General features: G+C 39.7%; 1 protein-coding gene and 2 long non-coding RNA genes across 3 annotated transcripts in view; 1 reads left to right on the plus strand and 2 right to left on the minus strand.

Annotated features, from left to right (window-relative positions):
• Positions 1-24,345, minus strand: part of slc13a4 (solute carrier family 13 member 4) — a 60,026-nt gene that overhangs the window by 24,508 nt on the left and 11,173 nt on the right. The window contains exons 2-8 of the mRNA XM_023952358.2: positions 21,624-21,752; positions 6,018-6,154; positions 5,762-5,937; positions 5,609-5,672; positions 2,390-2,429; positions 2,218-2,304; positions 1,904-2,088 (exon numbers count right to left, since the gene is read on the minus strand). Of these exons, the coding sequence (XP_023808126.1) occupies positions 1,904-2,088; positions 2,218-2,304; positions 2,390-2,429; positions 5,609-5,672; positions 5,762-5,937; positions 6,018-6,154; positions 21,624-21,752 (818 nt within the window). The remainder of the gene's footprint in view (positions 1-1,903; positions 2,089-2,217; positions 2,305-2,389; positions 2,430-5,608; positions 5,673-5,761; positions 5,938-6,017; positions 6,155-21,623; positions 21,753-24,345) is intronic.
• LOC144989460 (uncharacterized) lies at positions 17,482-18,846 on the minus strand. Its single transcript, XR_013653660.1, has 3 exons — positions 18,763-18,846; positions 18,320-18,381; positions 17,482-17,677 (listed from the first exon to the last, which is right to left on the minus strand). It is a non-coding gene; the product is annotated as an uncharacterized LOC144989460 (long non-coding RNA).
• LOC144989461 (uncharacterized) lies at positions 18,397-19,417 on the plus strand. Its single transcript, XR_013653661.1, has 2 exons — positions 18,397-18,536; positions 19,241-19,417. It is a non-coding gene; the product is annotated as an uncharacterized LOC144989461 (long non-coding RNA).

The raw sequence follows: 24,345 nt of genomic DNA on the forward strand, positions 1-24,345 counted from the left end.
CAAAAAAACCCGCTGCACTTTTCTTACCTTGGTCTTTGGTCGTTGGTTAACGTTTTAATCCTCATTTCATCCGCTGTTTTTTTTTTTTTTTAATAAAGCCTCTAAAAAGATGAAAGTCCCGACCCACTGCCTCGCCGGATTTGACACACAAATTTCGGCCAAATCAGATCAACCAGAAAGATTACGCTCCCAAGTGACAAACACACCCCTGAACACTGCGCACAAACCCAGTGAGCGCAGGCTTGCAGGTGTGCCGTTTGAAAATGCGGGGTCGCTTGGTTAGAATTGCGCTTGCGCGGTTGTAAGGTTCACGCCCGCTCAGTTGCTGAATACACCTGCTCAGTTGTCTTTGCGCTCATTCAATTAATGGCAGCCATGAAACGCCACATAAAAAGGTCTGCTTGCAGCCGTCTCACTCCCAATAACAAAATAATAAAATCCCTAAAACCTGAATCCCTCTGTAGATCTTCAAGAACTGCAAACGTCTAAACTACTCAACATTTTTCTTACAGATTCAGTGAATTTACAACGCTGCTTTTGATTAAAAGCTTTAGCTAAATTGGGGTTTATTATGATTATTAATGAGAACACATCATTTCTGTTGTTGACTTAATTATGTTACAGGCTCCATTGGATTTTAGTGAGTTGACCAAACTTCACTTTTGCTCTTACCTGTTCCTTTTTCCTTCCAGTGTCAGAGGAGACACAGTAAATTCACACTACTGCCCCTCTATTTGAAAATGTAGGCACATCTATTAATGCAACGCAGATGACTTTTTAAGAACGGCGTTTTCCTGCAACTGCAAGTCCTCAAACAGAGATTTTTTAGTTATAGTCAAAGAAAAATGTTTTGTGTCCCCCGTGACCTCAGAAAACGATTTCTTTATTGTGTACATTTTATTTTTATTTTTTAAAATCTTTATTTTAAAAAATGAATGGTGTGCTTTATAATCTGGTGCGTCTCATGTGTGCTTTTCTTTATTTAACCGTTATGTTTTATATTACCAGAAAATCCCATTGGGATGAAAATCACTTTTTCCAGGGAGACCTGGGCTGAAAGGCACCATCACCATAAAAACATAAAGTTAAAACAACACATTAAGAAATAAATTTAAGAAATAAATTCTGGTTTTTCTAACTGATCAGGAACCAATTTTCTTTGGTAAACAGCGATCAAAAATCTGTTCAAAGGTTTTAGTACAATTTTGTAAACGACAAAGCCGCTTGATGGAGTCTTATGGGTAATGTAGTCACGAGCTTGGTGGAGGGCTACGTATTGTCCTTAAACATTTGCTTGAAAAACTTCCCATCAACCCCTTTTGACCAATCACCTGCCTTTTGGTCTCTAGACATTCTGGGTAGTATAGTCATGTCAACCCTGGATTATTTGTTTGGCTTTAAACGCCTTGTAATCTATGGTCTGAATGTTTATGGCAGAGCAGCTGTAAAAAAAACTTGGTTGCAGAAATTAAATGCAGGGGCTGTGTTGCTGAAGTAAATACATTGTGCAATTAGGGATGTCCCGGTCAGATGGGCCCGATCACATGGTTGGTGACTTGATCGAAAACCGGGTGTTGTAGTCCGATCAGGGATCGGACATTTCATTTCATTTCCTTGTGATCAGCATGCGTTTTTGTGATGGAGTGTAAAACCTGAAAGTCGGACTTCTTGAGACTGAAATTTAACAGATTTTCTGAGAACATGTCTGACTTCTCGGATGTCACGGCAAAGGAAGTGAGACCTGTTTGCACAACAGAACTGTGGGTAGCACTTAAAGAACAAGTAACTTGGATAGAAAAGGGAAAAACCCGATGACTGAATATTTCTGGGATGTCAAAACCGGGCCCTTATCTTTTGTCACCATATCTGAAAAGCAGAGTTTGTGGTGTGCAGGTGCACCTACGTGTTAAACTGTTCGGCAAAGATGAGGTTGGTTGAAGTGCCGGTGATGGTGATGAGGCCACCAATGGTGGCAGCGTACGTGATGCTCAGCGACAGGCATTTACAGATCATATGATCCCTCTTGGTGGGGTACTGGGAGTCCCGCCTGGCTTTGACCCGCTTCAAATTTGGGATCTCAACGGCTATCTGAAAGAGAATAATGGCCGGCAGAATGTGGCTGCTTGAATCGTGCAGTAAGTGAGTTGTTACTCTTTGTGTTTCAGCCTCTCCCTCTTCCACGGTTGCTTCCTTGACCTCCAGTGGGGTCTTACTGACCTGCGGCAGGTGACCGTTGACTTGATGCACAAACGTCTGGTTTGGAACTGGCTGCAGGCCAAAACCATTCACCTCACAACTCTGACCCTGACAGGAAAGAGAGAAAAAGATTCACTTGATCGTTTTATTTTAGGCTTTTTAAAGTTTCACACATTAAAAAAATTAAAATTACCTCACTGAGTGAACAAAGCTCATCTTTAGCGCAGGTATTCCTGAATGAAAACAAGAGAAAACTCAACTAAATTTACTGCAGACAGAAGGCAAAAATAATGTTTTGGTGCAAAAACAAGAAATGCATAAACTGCAGTTCATCTTCCCATAAGGCTTTTCTTTAAAGAATAAAATAAATTATTTTCCATTCTGTAAGAAACTTGAAACATCCATCACATTTGACCACATTAAAAAAAAGATGTCTATATATCTTTTTTTCAAATTTAAAATAATCTTAGGTCATTCACAATTTGGTCAAAAGAAGCTGACAAGAAGTAAACCAGGATGAAACACTTGAAATTATTTGCCTAAATTTAGAATCTAAGATGTTAAGAAAACACATCAGATGGATTTTATTATTTTGTAACAGTAACTTAAGAATAGATTGGGCTAAGGTTAAGCATGGAGGCTGGCAATGTGTATGATTACATGCGAAGATTCATACAATCTCTTTTTAATGTTCTGTTAAAATTTTGGCAGTGAAAGAAAACCCAAAACGACCAGGACATTTGAACTGTGCTTTGTAAAAAATGTTTTTATTTTTTGTTTCTGATATTACAGAGTTCTTGCAGGAGACTCAAAAGACGGTTGAATTAGGGCATATGTAATATTTATATATATATATATATATGTATATATATATATATATATATATATATATATGTGTGTGTGTATATGTATGTATGTATGTATATATATTAGGCCTGCACAATATACCGCAAATTTATCGTTATCGCAATATCCAGCTCTGCAATATGCATATCGCAAAAGACGGCGAATATCGCAATAAATCGCAAACCCAAAATGTGTTAAAACAATCTTCTAGCAGCTTGTAGCATTTAACGAATCAAATAAATCCCTTTATGCTTTGACCAATCAGATGGACGCCTTCCCATTGTTGACCAATCAGATGGAGGCCTATTATGTTAACCCTGGTCCTGAAGAGCCTCAACCCTGCCTGTTTTCCAGCTCTCCTTAACCAGCTTGCTGTTGATTGGCTGACTCAAGTGATTTCACATCCTGATTGACTGAACACACCTGATTTTGGTTATCATTATCGAGCAGTCTAGGGAGAATTGGAAAACAGACAGGGTTGAGGCTCTTGAGGACCAGGGTTAGCCACCCTGACGTTTGTCCCCCATGTCGATGAGGGTCATTTGGAGGATAATTTTTAAACTGTTGCAATGAAATGGGAATGATGTTTTTGTTTATTTTTCTATTTGTTTATTTACCGCAAATTTATCGTTATCGCAATATTGATCACTAATATCGCATATCGCAAGTTTTCATCATATCGTGCAGCCCTAATATATATGAATATATATACATACATATATACATATATATGTATGTATAATATGTATATATTTATATATACACATGTACATATACACACATAAATATTTATATATATGTGTGTGTGTATATGTATGTATGTATATTCATATACATACATACATATATATACATATATATATACATATATATGTATATATATACACACATACACACACATATATATATATATATATATATATATATATATATATATATATATATATATATATATATAAATATATATATATATATACATACATACAAACAAACAAACATATATATATACACATATACACGGTTAAATTAGGGCATATATATATATATATATATATATATATATATATATATATGCCCTAATTTAACCGTCTTTTGAGTCTATAGATATATATATATATATCTATATATATATAGATATATATATATCTATATATATATATATATGTATATATATATCTATAGACTCAAAAGACAGTTAAATTAGGGCATATATATATATATATATATATATATATATATATATATATATATATATATATATATATATATATATATATATATATATATGTATCTCCTGCAGTCTTGTGCGTGTTGGTCCAACCAGCAAACGTTTAGCATGGCAAAATCTAGAGACAATCTCCTAAATGTGCTTTTATTAGTGTTATGATTATTATTAAGGGTCTGCTCACTCATATTTTTTTTAATCCGTGCGGTCAGTGTTTTTTCCTTCACTGCAAGGAGGACCTGAAAGACGGGTTAGCATTAGGCTAATATGTGCTTAGAACATAAGCCAAGAAGGTACTTAAAACTCCGAAGCAATTTCATTTTGAAAATGAAAAAGCATTTCTGGTTTTGACTTTTATTTTTAATTATGCAACAGAATCCCTTCGGGTGCTTCCTTAATGGGAAGCAGTGTTCGTATTCATGGGGCGGGAACTACGGAACCGGCAGCAGGAGGAGACACTCGGGGCGATCTATGCCTCAATAAACACTTCAGTGGGCTGGAGTGGTCCTCTGCCGCGGACTTGACGTGCCTTTTCTTGTGGCCAGTCTAAGGCACACCTGTGCAATAATCATGCTGTCCAATCAGCATCTTGATATGGCACACCTGTGAGGTGGGATGGATTGTCTTGGCAAAGGAGAAGTGCTCACTATCACAGATTTAGACAGATTTGTGAACAATATTTCAGAGAACTGGTTATTGTGTGTATGTGGTCAGTGTATATAGTGCGGGAATATCTGAAAGCTTTTTGGAAGTCGTGATCACTAATTTTGGTTTTTTAAACGTCAAATATTATGTCATCAGTTACGTCAAAGTAAAAACTTGTTTAATATGAGCTTTTTATGACTATCTATATATCCACTGTGTTCTGATGATGAAAACGTTGATGGTGAGCATGTAGTGAGCATTGATGCACACTGGTTTTTCGAAAAACTTTTTGGAAATTTCTAGGGCGCTCAATTGTGAATTTGGACAGCACTACAAAATGGCAAATGCACTATACAGTGCACTATGAATTTGGCACGGCCCTAGATTTACTGTGACCGACTGACAAATTTATCTCTGACTCTTTTGTCTCCCTTAATACACCTTGTCTGCCTTATATATGACATAATACCGAAAATAGACCATTCATTGACGACCCGCCTTGTAATCCAGTGTGCCTTATAGCACGGTAGATACATTCCTTTTGGGAACGAAAAAAAAAAAAAAAATCATACTTCAAAAAAGTTACTTAAACATGTGAACAAATGTGTGCTACACATTAAAAACTTATGGAAGCAAATGAGAAAACTAGGAAGCATAAAGGCAGATGGTATGATATGATGTGATCTCTGTACATACCTGTCATTTTGATAGAACAGCTCCAACTGGTTCTTGTCCAGGTTCTCTTCTTTGCTTGACACAACTACAAAAACATCAGTTCTCACTTTAACAACAGCAGAGATGGAACCAGCAGATCTCAGAGACGGTTCAAGGTCCAGAGCGTGGACGTACCGCTGTCTTCCTCTGGGGCGTCCATGGTTTCAGAGTCTTCGTGGCCGTCGGCCAGACCGGTGCAGATCAGCTGTTGAAGGACAGCCTCTGCTATGGGCATCACCATGGCGGTGGTGGATGTGTTGCTGAGCCACATGGACAGAAACACAGTGCAGCACATGAAGCCCAGCACCAACCTGATGGATGAAGAAAAACCAACAAAGGCTTTAATCTCAGTGGAGTGCTCAATTCTGCCGTTTGTGTGTGGGATGCTCACATGCCCGGCTTTGCTCCTGCGATCATCACCATGCGCAGGGCGATGCGTTTGTGCAGGTTCCACTTCTCTATGGACGCTGCCAAGCAGATGACTCCCATCAGCAGCAGAGTGGTGTCCTTGCAGTATTCTGCAGCCACCTGAACACATACAGGAAGTTTGAACCATTACAGAATGAAGACACAAAACTGATAATGTTCTCTGATCAGGAATGAGAGACAGAGATTCTCCTTTCCTCTCCTTCGCCCCAAGAGGGTGACAGACCCACTTCAATGAAAACTGTTTCAGGCGTTTTCTCATGATGGCCTGCCGTCTGGATAAAACCTGTTGGGCTGGATAGTTTCAATATTGCAGTGGGACAATATCACACTCCCGCTCACTAATCAAAGGTGAAATTTTAACAAACTCCTGCCGCTCTGCTGAAACTATATCTTAGAAAACGGCGCAGGTTGTTTGATTTGGGTTAAAAACAGCATCACCGTAATAGACCACCGCTTAGAAAATGGATCAAAAGATGATCGGAGTGGGACTTTAAATAAGCCCAAAGCAACAACAACCCCTGCTGCTGATCACAGACACAAAAAGACCAAAAACAGAACGTATGGCTTGAGTCAAAAGTCTCTGCAACCTGAAGCTATAGAGTCGCATGTGGCTCTTTTATTCCTCCCCTGTGGCTCTTTGGCTCAGAAGAAAATTCTTAAAATGTGAACACATAATAGGTTTGTCGCTGTGGTTAATTTGTTTAGGTTTATTACGTTTTTTGGTGGATTCTCATTAGAATAAGCTCTGCTAGCAAAGTCTTTAATTGCATTTACACGCATAGATTAACCGAAAAAAAATGGATTCCACAATGTTGTCATGTTTATATATTAAAATGAGGAAAAGAAGGAACCAAAATCCTGACAGAAAATACCATGTTTGACCTTAACTTCAGCAGGATACATTTTTGAAGAAACTTGAAAAGAAATTTGAAAGAAACTTTTTTTGTTTGTTTTACTTTCAAAAGGAAAAGAAAGAAAAATATAACTGGTAAAGTTACATTTCTGTTGATATTTAAAATCTACATTTTATAAATGAATGGCTAAATGGCCACAAAAAACGAATAAAGTGTATAAATGTGAGGCTCCTGCTGGGTTTTGTTCTGTGCAAAACTGGCCCAATTGTTTGTTTTAAAGGTTTAAGATTTCATTAAAGCCTTCAGACCCCTGGTCTAAACAATATTACATTTCAGTACTTCAAGTATTCAGAGTAGATATGTACACCTTGAACAGGTCCCCAGTCTGTTTCAGGGCCACACAATCATAGGCTCACTCATATAATCACCAATGAACCGACAAAGCAAGTTTTTGGACGGTGGCGGGAAACCGGAGTTCCTGGTAAAACCTGTAATGGGATTGGAACCAGAGCCTTCTTGCTAAGGGGGAGGAGCACAGACCCCTGGGCAACCCAAAATATATTACTTAACAACGTAAGTTCAACATTATTACAAAGATTGTCCGTTCGTATCAAAATAAAAGACATAAATATGGCAACAAAAATTACAAGAATTATTTTATGTTCGGAAAAATTGTACCAAACACAAGCTAAAGACAAAAAACGTTTTAGTTTTAAAAAATAAATACATTTTGCTGCATCAATTGAGTGTTGAGAGTATTTGCCTTTTTGCATAAAGCAAATAGCTCCAATATTATCAATGTAGATACAGCCAGGATAACTTTTGAGGTAGACGGGATTCAAACATAACTTTCTGTTGCAGAAGAAGCTCCAGATTTAACCACAAAATGCAGAGAAACAGCTGAATTACAGCCCCCCCCCCCATATGACTTTGTAAACAGGGGCCACAGTGCATGTCGTCTTACCGCTGAGTAGTTTGGAAATGTCACATAAACACCTGAAGTCTACACTTTTAATCGTTGCTGGAGAAAACTCATGCTAGTAGAAATGCATTCTGGGAGCTCAGTGCAGAAGAAGAAAACAAAGAGTCCTTTCTCTCTGAATCAAGCTGATCTGGATTTACTTGCGTTTACATGTGCATGCAGAGCTCTGCTCCACAGACTGTATGTACAGGAACAAGAGGACCTGAAAGCTTCCATGTTTGGCCGTTAAACCCGTCCTAATGAACACATAGGTTGGACTTTTTGTTGTTGTAATGATATAAAACCCAAAGGAACAGAATTAGTTCTAAATGAACAAATCACTGCTATTAACAACTTTTGTGACTAGTTTTAAATATTTTTACAAATCGGTTTGAATAACTAAACTATTTTCTAACGAATAGAAAAAGACCTAAAAATCTGTATAAATAAGAATTATGATTTGACATAATATGCTGTTAAAAATACTTGTAGAATATATTATTTATGCTTAATGAGATTTTGCCAATAATATTTTTTTAATATAAATACTTTGATATATTTTCTTACATTTTTTTTTCTACAAAAATATTTTAAAATCTCCACTATTTGCTTCTGTCTTGACTTAGTTAAAGATGAACATGTTCAATAGGGATCACATATGCTCTAGTTTTTAAATTAAATGTATTCTAGGAACTTAAAAAACAACAAATTTAATTTGTAGTTCTGATAGCTTAACTTTTAATTGAAAAGCTAAAAACAACATCTCATAATTTATTATGAGATAAAACCCAAATCTTTTACCACAACAAAACAAAAAGATGGATTTTTGTACATGAGATTTACATATTGTGTGGAGGTTCACCGTTTCAATTTGTATTTTATTTCACATGCAAGTTACCCAATTTTTTTTAACTTGACTCTTATTTTGTAAAAACACTTGAGCATCAAAGTTAAATGCATTTATCTCTAACCTTTTCCTCTGAAATATTTGCAAATTATCTCAGAAACCTACTCCTTTATGAGCAACAGTGTTTATTTAATATAACACAAAACAGTGAATGAAGGTAAATGTATATCTTCCTGATACAAAATGAGTGTTTCTGTGAAATGTGTTACCATTGTTTCAATTCATCAGCAATGAACAGGCACTATAGAAAAGCAAAAAGTCTTTACGAGGTCAAAACACTAAACAAAGTCAACTAGAAAGTCTAAAAACTTGCATTAAAAGGAAATAAATATAAAAAAGTATTTGTGAAAAACAAATATTACAAAGATTGAATCTTAAATTAGTGATTTTTTTTCTAAATTGTGCATATTTTGTACTTAAGTGCAAGTTCATCAAGTCTCATTCTTTTTGGAGGTAAATCCTACTCTCTCCCTATAGGCCATTGCCTGAATAAACGACATCACTCTTCAAAGACCGCGTCATCTCCCCAACGCCACTTCGGGCAGATTTTTTGACAGCCTGAATGCAGTTCGAGGTCCACCACGACTGTTTTATTTTATGTGTTACATAGGCTAGAGTCGCCACGCTAGCTTGTTGCGTAAGCAAAGTCGGACGCCATATTGGGACGGTTGAGATGCTGGCTCACGGCGGTGCTACAATTTCACAAACAGAGCTGGAAAAACGATGACGTGACTTTCTACAAGTAAGTTATTACTGTCTGCTGATAAAAGATAACTTATAGAAAACATTTTAGGAAGACTTGAGTGAGTTTAGTCTCAACAGTAAAAGGCTGAGGCTGATCTCGTAGTCCATTTGGAGCATAGACTGTAAAAACAATGGACAGCTCAACCCCTCCCCTCTCATGTTTTCAAACAGGAAGTACCCGCTGGTTTCAAGACGCCAAAATCCCGTAGACTATTATTGAGAAATAGACAGTTATTACTCGTCATTTTATTCGTCAGAGTAACCATTCTTACTCTGATACCTTCTTCTTGACATCTTCTTTCTAATCCAATTTTTGTTTTTTTACATTTTTTCTTAATCACAAGTTATGCAAGGTATTAACTGACCAATCAGATGCCTACAAGCTCTTTGAACTTCATTAAAGTGCCTTATTTAGTTTTCCTTTTTGCTAGATAGCAGTTTTCCCTTCATCAAACTCGTCATTGATGGCAGCCCCCTCCATCGCTGCACTTCAAATTCCAGTAAAAGACAGCGTAATTAGAAGCACTGGGGTCTTCTGGGTAATGTAGTTCTTTGTCATGGTGGCCTGTCAGACTCCTCCCCCTCCCAGCTCTGCTCCAGACTCATCTGTGACTCATCACCTCATCAACGCACCTGCTACTTAAGGAGACTCATCTCAAGCATTCTTCGCCAGTCCGTTAAACCTGATGGTCTGCCTTTACCACGAGAGTCACCTGAGTCCTCATCCGCCGCGAGCACTCCAGCCATGCCACCGTCAAGAACTCCATTCACGCCACTGCCGTGAGCTCCGGTCACGCCGCTGCACAGATCTCCGTGCTCACCTTGGTCTACGAGCCGCTGTCAAGCTCCACGCTGCTCTCTCCTCCTGGATCCGCTGGCTCCTTCAAAATAAAACCAGTTACTTACCTTTCCACCTACCTGCCTCTTCCTTCCGGGTTGCAGCATCTGGGTCTGCCTTGATCTGATCATGACAGAACGGACTGGCCAAGACCTCGACCCAGCTGACCCGGAAGGACTCCGTTTGGCCGTAAATCATCAAGGCATTATGCTGGGACGCCAAGCCGACGCCCTTTCCAAAATGGCATCAGCTCAACAAGACCTTTTTCACCGCCTCGATGGTTTGACACAAACTTTATTGGAATTAACTGGACAATTTTCTGGTTCCGCAGCGCCTGGCCCTGCTCCACCTTCAGTCAACCTGGAACCTACTGCTTCCACCGCTAACCCGGAAAACTACCGTCTCCAGCCAGAACCATTTTTTGGTAATGTAGAAAATTGTGGGGGTTTTCTGCTACAATGTCAACTATTATTTCAGCAGGCTCCCAGATATTATCACACAGATCATAGCAAGATTACAATGATCGTTAACTCCCTGAGGAGTAAGGCGCTCCAGTGGGCCCAAGCCTTCCTCGCCGCCAACCACATAACTCGTTTGCCATTCAAACGCTTCATCGACGAGTTCAGACTCGTGTTCGACCAACCTCGCAAGCAAGAAGAAGCCACCAGGCGACTTCTCAGTCTCCAACAACGCAACCGGTCAGTCAGCGACCATGTTGTAGATTTTCGCATCCTGGCGGTGGAGGCAGGCTGGACTGATCCTGCCTTGCGGGGGGTGTTTTACCAATCACTCAATGAAACCATAAAAGATAATTTATGTACCCAGCCAGAAGCCTCCTCTTTCGAGGAACTTGTGGCCTCCGCCCTACGCTTTGACATCCGACTTAAAGAACGCCAACATGAATGCCCGCATCCTGTACGTAAGACCACTATGGTCAGTTCTACACCGCAGCCCACTCTAGAACCTCCACCATTGAGTTTTCTACGTAAAAACCTTGATGAACCAATGCAGGTCGGTCTCTCACGCCTCTCAGCTGAAGAACGTAGCAAAAGTCGTGAAGAAGGGCTATGTTTTTACTGTGGGGGTCAAGGTCACCAAGTCTCCCAGTGTTCACTTCGTTTAAACTCCCGAACCCCCCCAATAAAAGACAGGCCACCGGGGAATAAGTCAGTTGTTTCAACCCGAAATAACTTTTGTTATATTCCTGTCAAGCTATGTTTCCAGTCTAAGTGTTCTGATTTTCATGCCCTCATAGACTCTGGTGCTGAGCAAAGCCTTATTGATCAGTCTTTGGTTTCCCGTCTCTCTCTCCCTATAGAGCCCCTCGACAATCCCATCAATGCCGCTGGGTTGGGGGGTCAACATCTCTCGTGCATCACTCACTGCACAAGACCCGTGTTACTCATCACTTCCGGTAACCATCATGAGTTTATTCGGTTTTTCGTCACCACATCCCCTCACAGTCCTGTTGTTGTGGGTTATTCGTGGCTTCAGATCCACAACCCTCAGTTTGACTGGGCTAGGCGACGCATTTCCAATTGGAGTGGGTTTTGTCTGGCTAACTGTCTTCAATCAGCTATTCCACCCGTTCCTCCAGCTATTATTCCTCAGCTCGAGGACATCGATTTATCATCCGTCCCCTCTTGTTACCACAAATACAAAGCAGTTTTCAGTAAGAGTAAGGCTGGTTCGTTACCACCACATCGTCCCTATGATTGCGCCATAGAACTACTTCCTGGCGCTACGCTCCCCAAGGGCCACTTATACAACCTCTCCGGTCCTGAGAAAACTGCCATGGAAACCTATATTCATGAAGCTCTCTCCTTTGGCCAAATTCGCCCCTCTTCGTCTCCAGTAGGCGCTGGTTTCTTCTTTGTTGAAAAGAAGGATAAAACCCTCCGCCCTTGCATTAATTATCGTGAACTTAACCAAATAACCATCAAAGACAAGTACGCTCTTCCCCTCATCAGTTCGGTTTTTGACTCGGTCCAGGGGGCCCAGGTCTTCTCAAAATTAGACCTTCGAAACGCCTATCACCTAGTACGCATCAGGGAGGGCGATGAGTGGAAGACGGCATTTAACACACCCATTGGCCACTACGAATACCTAGTGATGCCTTTCGGCCTTACTAACGCCCCCGCCGTGTTTCAGAGACTTGTCAATGATGTCCTCCGCGATTTCCTTAACCGGTTCGTGTTTGTCTATCTCGACGACGTACTCATTTTTTCCCGTGATCCTATTCAACACGAAAAATCATGTTCGTCTCGTCTTATCCAGGTTTCTAGAGAATCAACTTTACGTTAAGGCAGAGAAATGTCAATTCCATGCTACTTCGATCCAGTTTTTGGGGTACATTTTCGAAGCCGGTCAGATTCGCCCCGACCCGGCCAAGCTCGAAGCCGTTTCCCAGTGGGAACCTCCTACCACCCGTAAAAAAACTACAACAGTTCCTGGGTTTCGCTAATTTCTACCGCCGTTTTATCCGTAACTACAGCACCATAGCCGCTCCCCTCACTCAGCTCACCTCAGTCTCCAAGCCCTTTACCTGGAGCACTCAAGCCCAAGAAGCCTTTGACAATTAATTTAAAATCTCGGTTCATCTCTGCTCCGATTCTCATCCAACCTGACGCCACCAAGCAATTCATCGTCGAAGTCGATGCCTCAGACACTGGGGTAGGAGCCGTCCTCTCCCAACGTGAGGAAACCTCCGGCAAAATAAAACCTTGCGCCTACTACTCCCGCAAATTATCCCCGGCTGAACGTAACTACGACGTTGGAAATCGGGAACTGCTAGCCATTAAATTGGTACTGGAGGAGTGGCGTCACTGGCTGGAGGGAGCAACTCACCCATTCATTGTCTGGACAGACCATAAGAATTTGGCTTATTTACGCACAGCCAAAAGACTAAACTCCCGTCAAGCCCGGTGGTGTCTCTTTTTTGATCGCTTTAACTTCACGATAACTTACAGACCCGGAAGCCGCAATACCAAGCCTGATGCCCTCTCCAGAAAGTTCAGCCCTGATGATGCTTTGCCTCCTGTTTCCATCATTCCTGCTACCTGCATCGTTGGCAATCTAACCTGGGACATCGAAACCCGCGTCAGAAATGCCCAAGGTGAGGAGAACTGTGACACCCCCTGTCCTGACGGCACTCTGTTTGTCCCCACGTCCCTCAGGTCTGACGTCATTGCCTGGGGACACAGTTCCCGTATCGCCTGCCACGGGGGAGTGCATAGGACTCTTTCTCTCCTCCGCAAGAGATTCTTTTGGCCCAAAATGGACAAGGATGTTCGGGAGTTTATCGGCGCCTGCACCATCTGCGCTCGGTCTAAGTCCGGCAACTCTCCACCTGCTGGGTTCCTCCATCCCTTGCCCACTCCTCACCGTCCTTGGTCCCACCTTGCTGTAGACTTCGTCACGGGGTTACCCCCTTCTCAGGGTAATACTGTAATCCTCACAGTTGTTGACAGATTTTCTAAAGCGGTTCACTTCATTCCCCTTCCGCAGCTTCCCTCGGCCACAGAGACCGCCAAGATCCTTGTCAACCATGTATTCCGCCATCATGGCATCCCTGCCGACATTGTGTCTGACAGAGGACCTCAATTCATATCACAGGTATGGAGGACCTTCTGTACTGCACTTGGTGCTTCCGTCAGCCTGTCCTCAGGTTACCACCCGCAGTCTAATGGACAGGCTGAACGTGCCAATCAAGAACTCGAAGCTGGCCTCCGTTGTCTCGCTGCCCAGAATCAATCCGACTGGTCAGAGTTCTTAGTCTGGATCGAGTATGCCCACAACTCTCACCCCTCCACAGCCACGGGCATTTCCCCCTTTGAAGCCTCGCTGGGCTACTCTCCCCCTCTGTTTCCCTCGCAGGAGCTCGACCTTGCCGTTCCCTCCGTCCAGGAGCACCTTCAGCGCTGCCAGCGCATTTGGACCCAAACCCGTGAGGCGCTCCTACGTACCAAAGATGCCAATTGTCGCATGGCCAACAGGCACAGGGTGGAAGGTCCCGTGTACCAGGTTGGGCAGAAGGTGTGGCTGTCAGCCAAGAACATCCCCATTCAATCCTCGTCCCGCAAACTGTCGCCCCGGTACATCGGGCCCTACGTCATCGAGAAATTTATTAATCCCACCTGCGTTCGTCTCCGTCTGCCTGCGGCCCTTAAGGTACATCCATCTTTCCACATTTCTCAAATTAAGCCTTTTCTGGACAGCCCTTTCTGCCCGCCTTCCGTCTCCCCACCGCCCACCCGGGTCATCGACGGCGCTCCGGCGTTAACGGTCTCCAGGATTTTGGACGTTCGCCGCCGTGGCCGGGGTTTTCAGTACCTGGTGGATTGGGAAGGGTGCGGACCTGAGGAACGCTCATGGGTCTCCCGTTCCTTCATCCTCGACCCTTCCCTCATCGCCGATTTTTACCGTGCTCACCCGGATCGACGTCCTGGACCTCCTGGATGTGGTCGTTAAGGGGGGGGGGGGGGGGGTACTGTCATGGTGGCCTGTCAGACTCCTCCCCCTCCCAGCTCTGCTCCAGACTCATCTGTGACTCATCACCTCATCAACACACCTGCTACTTAAGGAGACTCATCTCAAGCATTCTTCCCCAGCCGTTAAACCTGATGGTCTGCCTTTACCACGAGAGTCACCTGAGTCCTCATCCGCCGCGAGCAGAAGCTGAATCCCTCTCGCTCTTCAAGAACTCCAGCCACGCAACCGTCAAGAACTCCAGCCATGCCACCGTCAAGAACTCCATTCACGCCACTGCCGTGAGCTCCGGTCACGCCGCTGCACAGATCTCCGTGCTCACCTTGGTCTACGAGCCGCTGTCAAGCTCCACGCTGCTCTCTCCTCCTGGATCCGCTGGCTCCTTCAAAATAAAACCAGTTACTTACCTTTCCACCTACCTGCCTCTTCCTTCCGGGTTGCAGCATCTGGGTCTGCCTTGATCTGATCATGACATCTTCCTTAAATTATGTTACATTGTTGGCAAATTACCACAAAATAAAATTGAAAAAAAACGACAAAACTTTTTTGCTGTCCTTACTATTGGTTGGATCTCCCTCCCATAAGTATTTTATTCGACACTGTCTCAATCCTGTGACTAAAACCTATTCTTAAAATGGTCCCGTCTATCAACTGAAGCTGAAACAGATTTATTGTTATAATTATGGCTTTGTTATATATTTCTATATATAAACAAAAGTGTAAGTGTAACGAATGATATATGTATGACCCCCTTTGATTTTGAGATTAAACCTAATTTTATGAGTTTTTTTATTGTTCATTTCTAGTAAGTTCTTGAGCCAATGGAAAAGAAAGCTGGAAATTTGAGGGAAAAGTTTTACAGAAATAAATAAAAAGCAAACATAAAGAGGAGAAACGACACTGAAAGTCAACAACAGTTGAGCATATGTTAGGAAAGGGGGGCATGAACACTCCATTAAGACATGAGTGTAAAGTACAGAGCATATTCGTCTGCACCGCAGCTCTGACTCCCATCAGGCACCACTGTTCATGCCAGAGTGCCCGACACAACAGCGTTGACTAGTTTACCACTAATGTTTGCCACGCCACAGCAGAGTGACGTGGCCGGCCGTCAGCAGGAGCTTCATCCACACAACCCTGAACTACCAACAGGTCTGCTTCCCCAGACCTCAGTCGTCCAATCCAAACAAGAACAGGTGGAATAAGTTTAGACTTTGGCAAAAACGTTTACAAAGAGCTTCAGCAATGACTCCATAAATTACCTAATAGATGAAAAGTCTTTTGAAGGAGTGCTTTATTTTGAAAATCTCTCGTCTTTAAGGAACATTGTGAGCCTGTGACACTTCGAAAGAGAACGTTTACATGTAATATTTCACAGCTTTAATCAATGGTGTTTTCTGAAAATGTTCTCAAAACAATAAGTTAACACTTTTTCTTTTACTTGGTAGAACACAATAAATCCATCTGTACTACTTTCTGATCTGAGTACTTTTTTTTACTTTTGAAAGTAAACTGGAAATACAGCACAGACCAAAGATTTGGACACACCTTTCCATTCATTTGAATGGGAAGGTGTGTCCAAACTTTTGGTCTGTATTGTAGTTCGACCAAAAAACAACAACAAAAAACAAAATCAAAACATTCCATTTGCCTGTAGTCCACAGCACCCATCAGTGGTGTTTGGATAAATTATAGCTTTGGAAAAACACAGACACGATTTCACTGAAGTTACTAACATGCTGATTACTGCTCATTCGACTCGGCAATTAACTTACAAAAGAAATAAAAACTCAATCAGGTTTTGGTACTTTATTAGGTAACGCTTTCTTTTACAGTAAAGTACTTACAGTGTACTTAAGTGGTATTTACATGGTACTTATAGTGTAACTACTGGGTACTTTCAGGGTACTTACATGGTTCTTTTTTATGGAATTTACTGGGTACTTACAGTTTGTTTACATGGTACTTTCTATGGGACTTTACTGGGTACTTACATGGTACTTTTTGTGTCTACTCTGTACTTACATGGTACTTACTGTGTATTTATATGGTACTATTTGGTTCATACCTATGTGGTACATACTGGGTATTTATAATATTCTTACTGGGTATTTACATGTTGTGCAAAGGTGTCTTTTATGGTACTTACCACATGTAAGAACAAGGTAAGTACAAATAAAGTACCTTGACCTTTAGGTCTGCACTCGCTGCACGTTTCATGGTATTTACCATGAATTTACCAAAGAAACTACCCCTTAAGTACAGTGAAACTGTAACTGTAAAAGAAAGTCAGCCCTATTTCCACTCAACTACATGGTACTTTCATTACTAAATACTGGGTATGTTCACTTGAATAGTACTTGGTACTTACCCCTTAAGTACACTGAAACTGTAACTGTAAAAGAAAGTCAGACCTATTTCCACTCTATTACATGGTACTTTCAGTAGTAAATGCTGGGTATGTACACGTATTACCTTCCTGTGCAGTGTACATACACACTTGGTCTTCTGACCTCACCAAATGAGACAATGCTAACCTGTTGGTAAGGGTAAAGTAACTACATTGTAAAAACATATTCTGGCCTGATTACTTCTTGTAACATGAGGCAAGTTTAAAGAGAAACAAGACAGCAGTGAAAACAACAATCTTTAATATGATACATGTCTGCAGCATACAAAGTCTCATCACCATGAAATAGGTTTTAAGTACAAAACAGTACAAAGGAGCATTCCAAAAAACACATTATTGGCCTGAGGGTCGTGCTTTTTGTCCGTCAAAATTTCTTCAGCAGAGTTTGGTAACGGTGCAGGACTTCTTCAGGGTTTGTAACTGCAAGAAAATTCACAATATGAGCTCAAGTGAACATAAAAAGCATAACGACTTTGATGAAATACAAAATAAATTGTACTTATTTAATCATTTCTGTAATGAGTTTGATACATTTCTGTGAATTCTTTATAGCTTTGACTGTAATGCTTGAAATTAATCAATTATCCTCATTTATGAACATGACAATAAATTACTCACAACTTTATATTTTAGTTACATAAACAAGAACAACAAAAAAGAAATCAAAGAAAAAAAATCAAAATTGCCATAAAAAATCAAATTTGTTTAGACAAAGAATGACAAAAGCAATGTTTTAATTGGCAATTGCTGTGTGTATTTATTCTTTATAAATATTATTCGCACCTACAATTTGCATTAGCATGAAAAACATGGCAGTGTAAAAGAAAAGGAAAAAATAAATAAATAGGCAATTTCAAATTCAACACAGTTATTCACAAAAATATGTTTTAATTTTCAAACATTTACATTCACTGTTGGGTGGTATTGTTGTCTCTATCATATTTGAAAATAAATAAATAAATAAAAATAAAATAAAAACGGCGAAAGAAAAGAAAATGGGGAAACGGCATTTAAACTCTTCATTAATGTAAATAATATGTCCACTTGGTGGATTTAGCTTACTTTAGCTTACTCTCCTGTGGCTTCACGGATTCGTCTGGGATGTCTTCTTCACCATAGCTGATCTAAAGCGGTAAAAAGACGGAAGTACGTCATCATTATTTTAAATAAACGCCTTTCTTTGATTTTCCCAGAAAGACGTGCGCTCAGTCAAACGAGCACAGAACAACAGACTTTATCATTTAGGCTACGTGCTTGTTTTACAGGTGCCTCTCTCCTGGTAAGTAACAAAAATGTTTGTAGATTTTCATTACAAACTTTGAAAATGTATACATGAAATAACTGAAATTATTGCAGTAAGGTAGACATGCTCTTACGTCATGTTTCAAACACAGAGATAGCGGCTTGAAATCACGAGGTTAGCTTCTTTATAAAGTTTGATCAGTTTAAATATTTACATGTAATTTATCCAATATTTAAAAAAAAAAAAAAAAACACTGGCTTACCTGCCAGATGAAGAGAAATTCAAACTGTTGCGCACGCCTCGAGGCTCTCCGGATTAATCTGCACGTTCACTTTGGGGGTAGTTGTGCTGCATTCAAGTGTGCTGGGAATTTGCAACTTTACCTCCCCTGGCATACTTAACAAAAACACACACTCGGGGGTTTTTTAGTATTAAAACTAATTATTTAGCCTTGTTGTTTTACATATTTTCCTGACATTATATAATATATATTTAAAAAAGTTCATTTTTAGAACAATATTTAAAAAAAAGTTAAGTTTTGAATAATTTATTATCATGTTTTTAAATGAGGATAGTACTTGATTAATTTCAAGCATTACAGTCAAAGCGATAAAAAAATTCATAGAGATTTATCAAACTCATTACAGAAATGATTAAATAAGTAAAATTTATTTTGTATTTCATCAAAGTCGTTATGCTTTTTATGTTCACTTGAGCTCATATTGTGAATTTTCTTGCAGTTACAAACCCTGAAGAAGTCCTGCACCTTTACCAAACTGGACAAAAAGCACGACCCTCAGGCCAATAATGTGTTTTTTGGAATGCTCCTTTGTACTGTTTTGTACTTAAAACCTATTTCATTGTGATGACACTTTGTATGCTGCAGACATGTATCATATTAAAGATTGTTGTTTTCACAGCTGTCTTGTTTCTCTTTAAAATTGCCTCATGTTACAAGAAGTAATCAGGCCAGTATATTTTTTTTACAATGTAGTTACTTTACCCTTACCAACAGGTTAGCATTGTCTCATGTGGTGAGGTCAGAAGACCAAGTGTGTTCATGTACACTGTACGGGAAGGTAATAAGTGGCATTTACTACTGAAAGTACCATGTAATAGAGTGGAAATAGGTCTGACTTTCTTTTACAGTACAGTTTCATTGTACTTAAGGGGTAAGTACCAAGTACTATTCAAGTGAACATACCCGGTATTTAGTAATGAAAGTACCATGTAATAGAGTGGAAATAGGTCTGACTTTCTTTTACAGTACAGTTTCATTGTACTTAAGGGGTAAGTACCAAGTACTATTCAAGTGAACATACCCGGTATTTAGTAATGAAAGTACCATGTAGTTGAGTGGAAATAGGGCTGACTTTCTTTTACAGTTACAGTTTCACTGTACTTAAGGGGTAAGTACCAAGTACTATTCAAGTGAACATACCCGGTATTTAGTAATGAAAGTACCATGTAGTTGAGTGGAAATAGGGCAGACTTTATTTTACAGTTACAGTTTCACTGTACTTAAGGGGTAGTTTCTTTGGTAAATTCATGGTAAATACCATGAAACGTGCAGCGAGTGCAGACCTAAAGGTCAAGGTACTTTATTTGTACTTACCTTGTTCTTACATGTGGTAAGTACCATAAAAGACACCTTTGCACAACATGTAAATACCCAGTAAGAATATTATAAATACCCAGTATGTACCACATAGGTATGAACCAAATAGTACCATATAAATACACAGTAAGTACAATGTAAGTACAGAGTAGACACAAAAAGTACCATGTAAGTACCCAGTAAAGTACCATAGAACGTACCATGTAAACACACTGTAAGTACCCAGTAAATTCCATAAAAAGTACCATGTAAGTACCCTGAAAGTACCCAGTGGTTACACTATAAGTACCATGTAAATACCACTTAAGTACACTGTAAGTACTGTACTGTAAAAGAAAGCGTTACCCTTTATTATTGGTATTTTTTTAGTTCCCCCCCCCCACAAGAAGCAGACTATTTGTTACGTGGTGCGGCTCAATGTCACGTTACTGTGCACCGACCTTAATGCACACTCAGCACCCAATCAGAATTGAGTATTTCTCCGGACAATGGTATCATAAAATAATTGAATGTATTAAAGTATTGCACTGGCATAAGCGCTGGATAGTAACTGGAACAAGAGTTTATCACAACAGAAAGCCAGCAGAAAACACTCTGTCCTTCACTTTAAGTATATGACAGTATCTCCATCAAATTTTACAATTGGCAACAATATTGCCTTAAATTTTAATTAGTTTCTTGTCCATCTTTTTGTCGTGTTTATTGTATTTGCTTGATACAGAGAGAATATGTGTTTATAAATCATTTCATTAGTAGCTTCTAAAAAAAATTGTTGATCCACATCTAATACTCAGAGTTAATGGTGGATATTTCCTCAAAGTGATTTAGGAAACTACTTGTGGACTTTTCTGATATTGGTCACCTTATATGGCATTTTTTACTCACACACAGGATGAAAAAAGTACCTTACTTTTGCTCGTTTAATCGTTTTAATCCAGTGTTTCTTTACTTTTTGTTTGTTTCTGCTTTTAACACTTAAATACTGGATAATGCTCCTTGAAGTACCTTAAGTCTTCGACCGTTTATGCAATTCCAACGAATTCTGTTGCCGAAAAGAAGCTTTGCCGACAGACAACACACATCGCCTATCGGCAAAGCTGCTTTTCTCCACATCAGCATCAGTTGGTTTACCTTGATTGCGTAAACACTTTAAACTAGTAAAGTGCTGCCTATGTGCCTCAGAAGTGTGGCAAAGCTGCTTTTCTCAGCTTCAGAATCCATTGGAATTATGTTAGTTGGGTAAATGGTTGGAGACTTTTGGTAGTTCAAAACGCCCCAGTGCTAAAGGCTAATACCAAAAAGTACATGGACCCTTTCCAAACAGACCGATTTGGCATGTTTACATGGTGGAGACCACTACAAAAAGCCTCAGTCAAGCCTGCTTTATGCCACAGGTTTCCATTAAGACCGTCGGCCCTCCACATGTTCTTCATCCCCACCACCTCAGCGGGTTATTTTGCCTCTAAAGATTGAAAATGTCTGGAATGGCGCTCCGACACACTCACCTCACTGGACTTCAGCACACCAAAGAGAGGGTAGAGAAAGGCCGGGACCAGGGCGGCCGCCCCCAGAGGAACGGCCTCAGACACCCAGTAGACCGCCGTCACCATCAAGACGTACGCACAGCATGCTTCCTGCAAAACAAAGACCACAAACATCATCCTCCAATAAGGACACCACATGTGTTTATTATCCTTGGTGATTTTTGGGTCACTTTGTTGTTGTTCAGACAGATGCTGCTTTAATCAAGCAACGGTTACATAAAAAAAACAAAAAAAGAACAAATCGATATCCCGGCTTTTCATGTTGCAACACGAGAGGGCTTAGTGACGGCTCTCCAACACCGAAACAAGACGAATCTCGTGACATTTCCTAAGACCTCAATTAGCAGGTCCCTCCTGAGCCACTCAGAGGTGACAAGCCAACCATAAGAAGGCCTAAAGCACCCGACATGCCTCCCGCTTCAGCATTACAGAGGCTGTGACACGCTCCCAGCACCTTTACATAAGATCAGCACTCAGAAGAACAGGTCAGTTAATCTCAAATTAATAGAGAATTAGCCACCGGGCTCAAGCTGAACGCATGCCGGGGCGTGTTCAACCCTCACTGTGGACTCTGCAGAAATCGCTCTGCAGCGATTGTTCAGAGTAACAAAGGAACCCTCACAGCTCCAGCAAATCTCTGCTGGCGCCAAAGGTTCTCTGTGGTTTCACGGCTAGAAATGAGGTTTGTCCAAAAACGTCCAAGATGAGAAGCGACAACCGCCGCATCTTAACAACGCATGGAAACTACGTACACCCCTCATCCACTGGATTAAATACTGTTTTAAGATAGAAAACTTTTAAAGAAAACTAAATATGGAGTAAAATCGTCTGCAGCTTTAACAGTAGTAACCACTCAAACGTTTTGAGTGGCTTTCAAACTATTTAACATCAAATACTAAGAGATATCAAGTCAGTTTATGATTGGATTAAATATTGTTACAGTAATTTAATTAAAGAAAAGCAACATTTTTAATAATAGTGAAATATTAAACCAAAAAATATGAATGGATTTGATATTTACATTTTATAAAGTAATGTATAGCCTTTCAAACACAACATTGCCCTTACATTTAACATGACATCTTCTCAACCAAAGACGGTCATCACCCACTCCTCTGCTTCTGGTTTCTTAGCACTTAACTATCTCATTACCGCTTTTGTGCTGACCTATTTAGATTATTGTTATTATTGGTATTTCTATAGGTTGTTTCCACTGTGGGTTGAGAGTAAAGAATTTAATTTGTGCTGTATATCATGTGTATACTGTATAATTGACAAATAAAGCTGACTTGACTTGATTTACTGAAGGATTTCATTTCAGGTTTTCTAATATGAAAAGAGATAATTTACATTTATTTGTTATTTAAAGTGTTTTTAAAAGTGCTTTTGAAGTCAGAACATGAGTCTGAAGTGGAATTATTTAATGAATGAATGATAAATCTGTCCGGCAATACCGATGATAGAGATTTTCCCGTTTCCAGGCACCGTGATCGATTTACTATTTTCATATTTCTTCTTCAGGGCTGCAGTGATTCTCCACAGATACGACTAATATACAAAAACGGATTTAAGGGTTGGGAGTTGCTTGAATTTACCAAACATTTTAGGGGTGCAGCGATTCATTTCAGCAGTGATTTGATTCACACCATAATTTGTGATCGTCGATACGACCGATTCCCTAAAATGACTCCAGGACATGTTTAGCCAAAACCTCAACCAGTGGGACTCAGAGAGAAATACCTGGAACTGAAAAGTGCAGGTGACGTTTGCCACATTCCTTGTCTTTGCTAAATTCAAAGTGCTTCCACATTTTGCACTGCAATGATGGACTGATCCTTTTTTGTTGTCATCTTTTGTGTGATGGATTTGATCGTTTTTACGTTATATAAACGGATTGAATATTTATTTCTAATGTTAATGCTGTACATAGTCCTAATTGTATTTTTAAATCTATTATGATCAATTAATTTCATTTTTAAATAATTTTTCTTTTTTTAAATGGTATAGGTCTATTAAGTTTACAATTTGTCCCGGACAGATCGATCTGATTGGATAGTTGGAATAGAAATTGATTCATTGATTATTTATTACAAACGCTATTATGTGTGGATAACTTAAAGTAGAAACTATTAAATTATGGAACAGAATGATGATATAACATCTGAATTTTTTTTAATTTTTCAAACATTTCGGTGATTAAATGTTAGGCAAATATTTCCAACCTGACAGGTTAAAAAAATATTTTAAAGACACTTCTATGTCCAAAAAACTCAATATTTTTCTTCCAAACAAACAGTTTCTGGTATTTTAGAAATGCGGAAAACTATTTTGATCAAAAAGATTATTAAAGTTCTAGCCTAATGTATAAACACAAATATTCTAAAACAAAATATTGAAATGTTAAACAATTATTTAAAAAAAAGACAAGGCTTGTAAATCTGTTATTCATCAATTAAATTGGACTAAAAAAATATAAACTGGTAATAATAGAAAATTTTTATGAATCTGCAGTAAAATTAACTCAAAAATCAACCAAATAATATCAGTAAAAAAATATTCATTATAATAATCTATGCTGAATCCTTTAGTGATGCTAAATGGTTTCCATCCATTCAGGACACTCAACTACAGTAGCATCACAAAACAAATGGAGCCAATAAAAAACAAATCCCTGGATTTGAAC

This window comes from Oryzias latipes, chromosome 23, assembly GCF_053564925.1.
Source record: "Oryzias latipes strain Hd-rR chromosome 23, Olatipes_Hd-rR_3.1".
NCBI classification, from domain to species: domain Eukaryota; kingdom Metazoa; phylum Chordata; class Actinopteri; order Beloniformes; family Adrianichthyidae; genus Oryzias; species Oryzias latipes.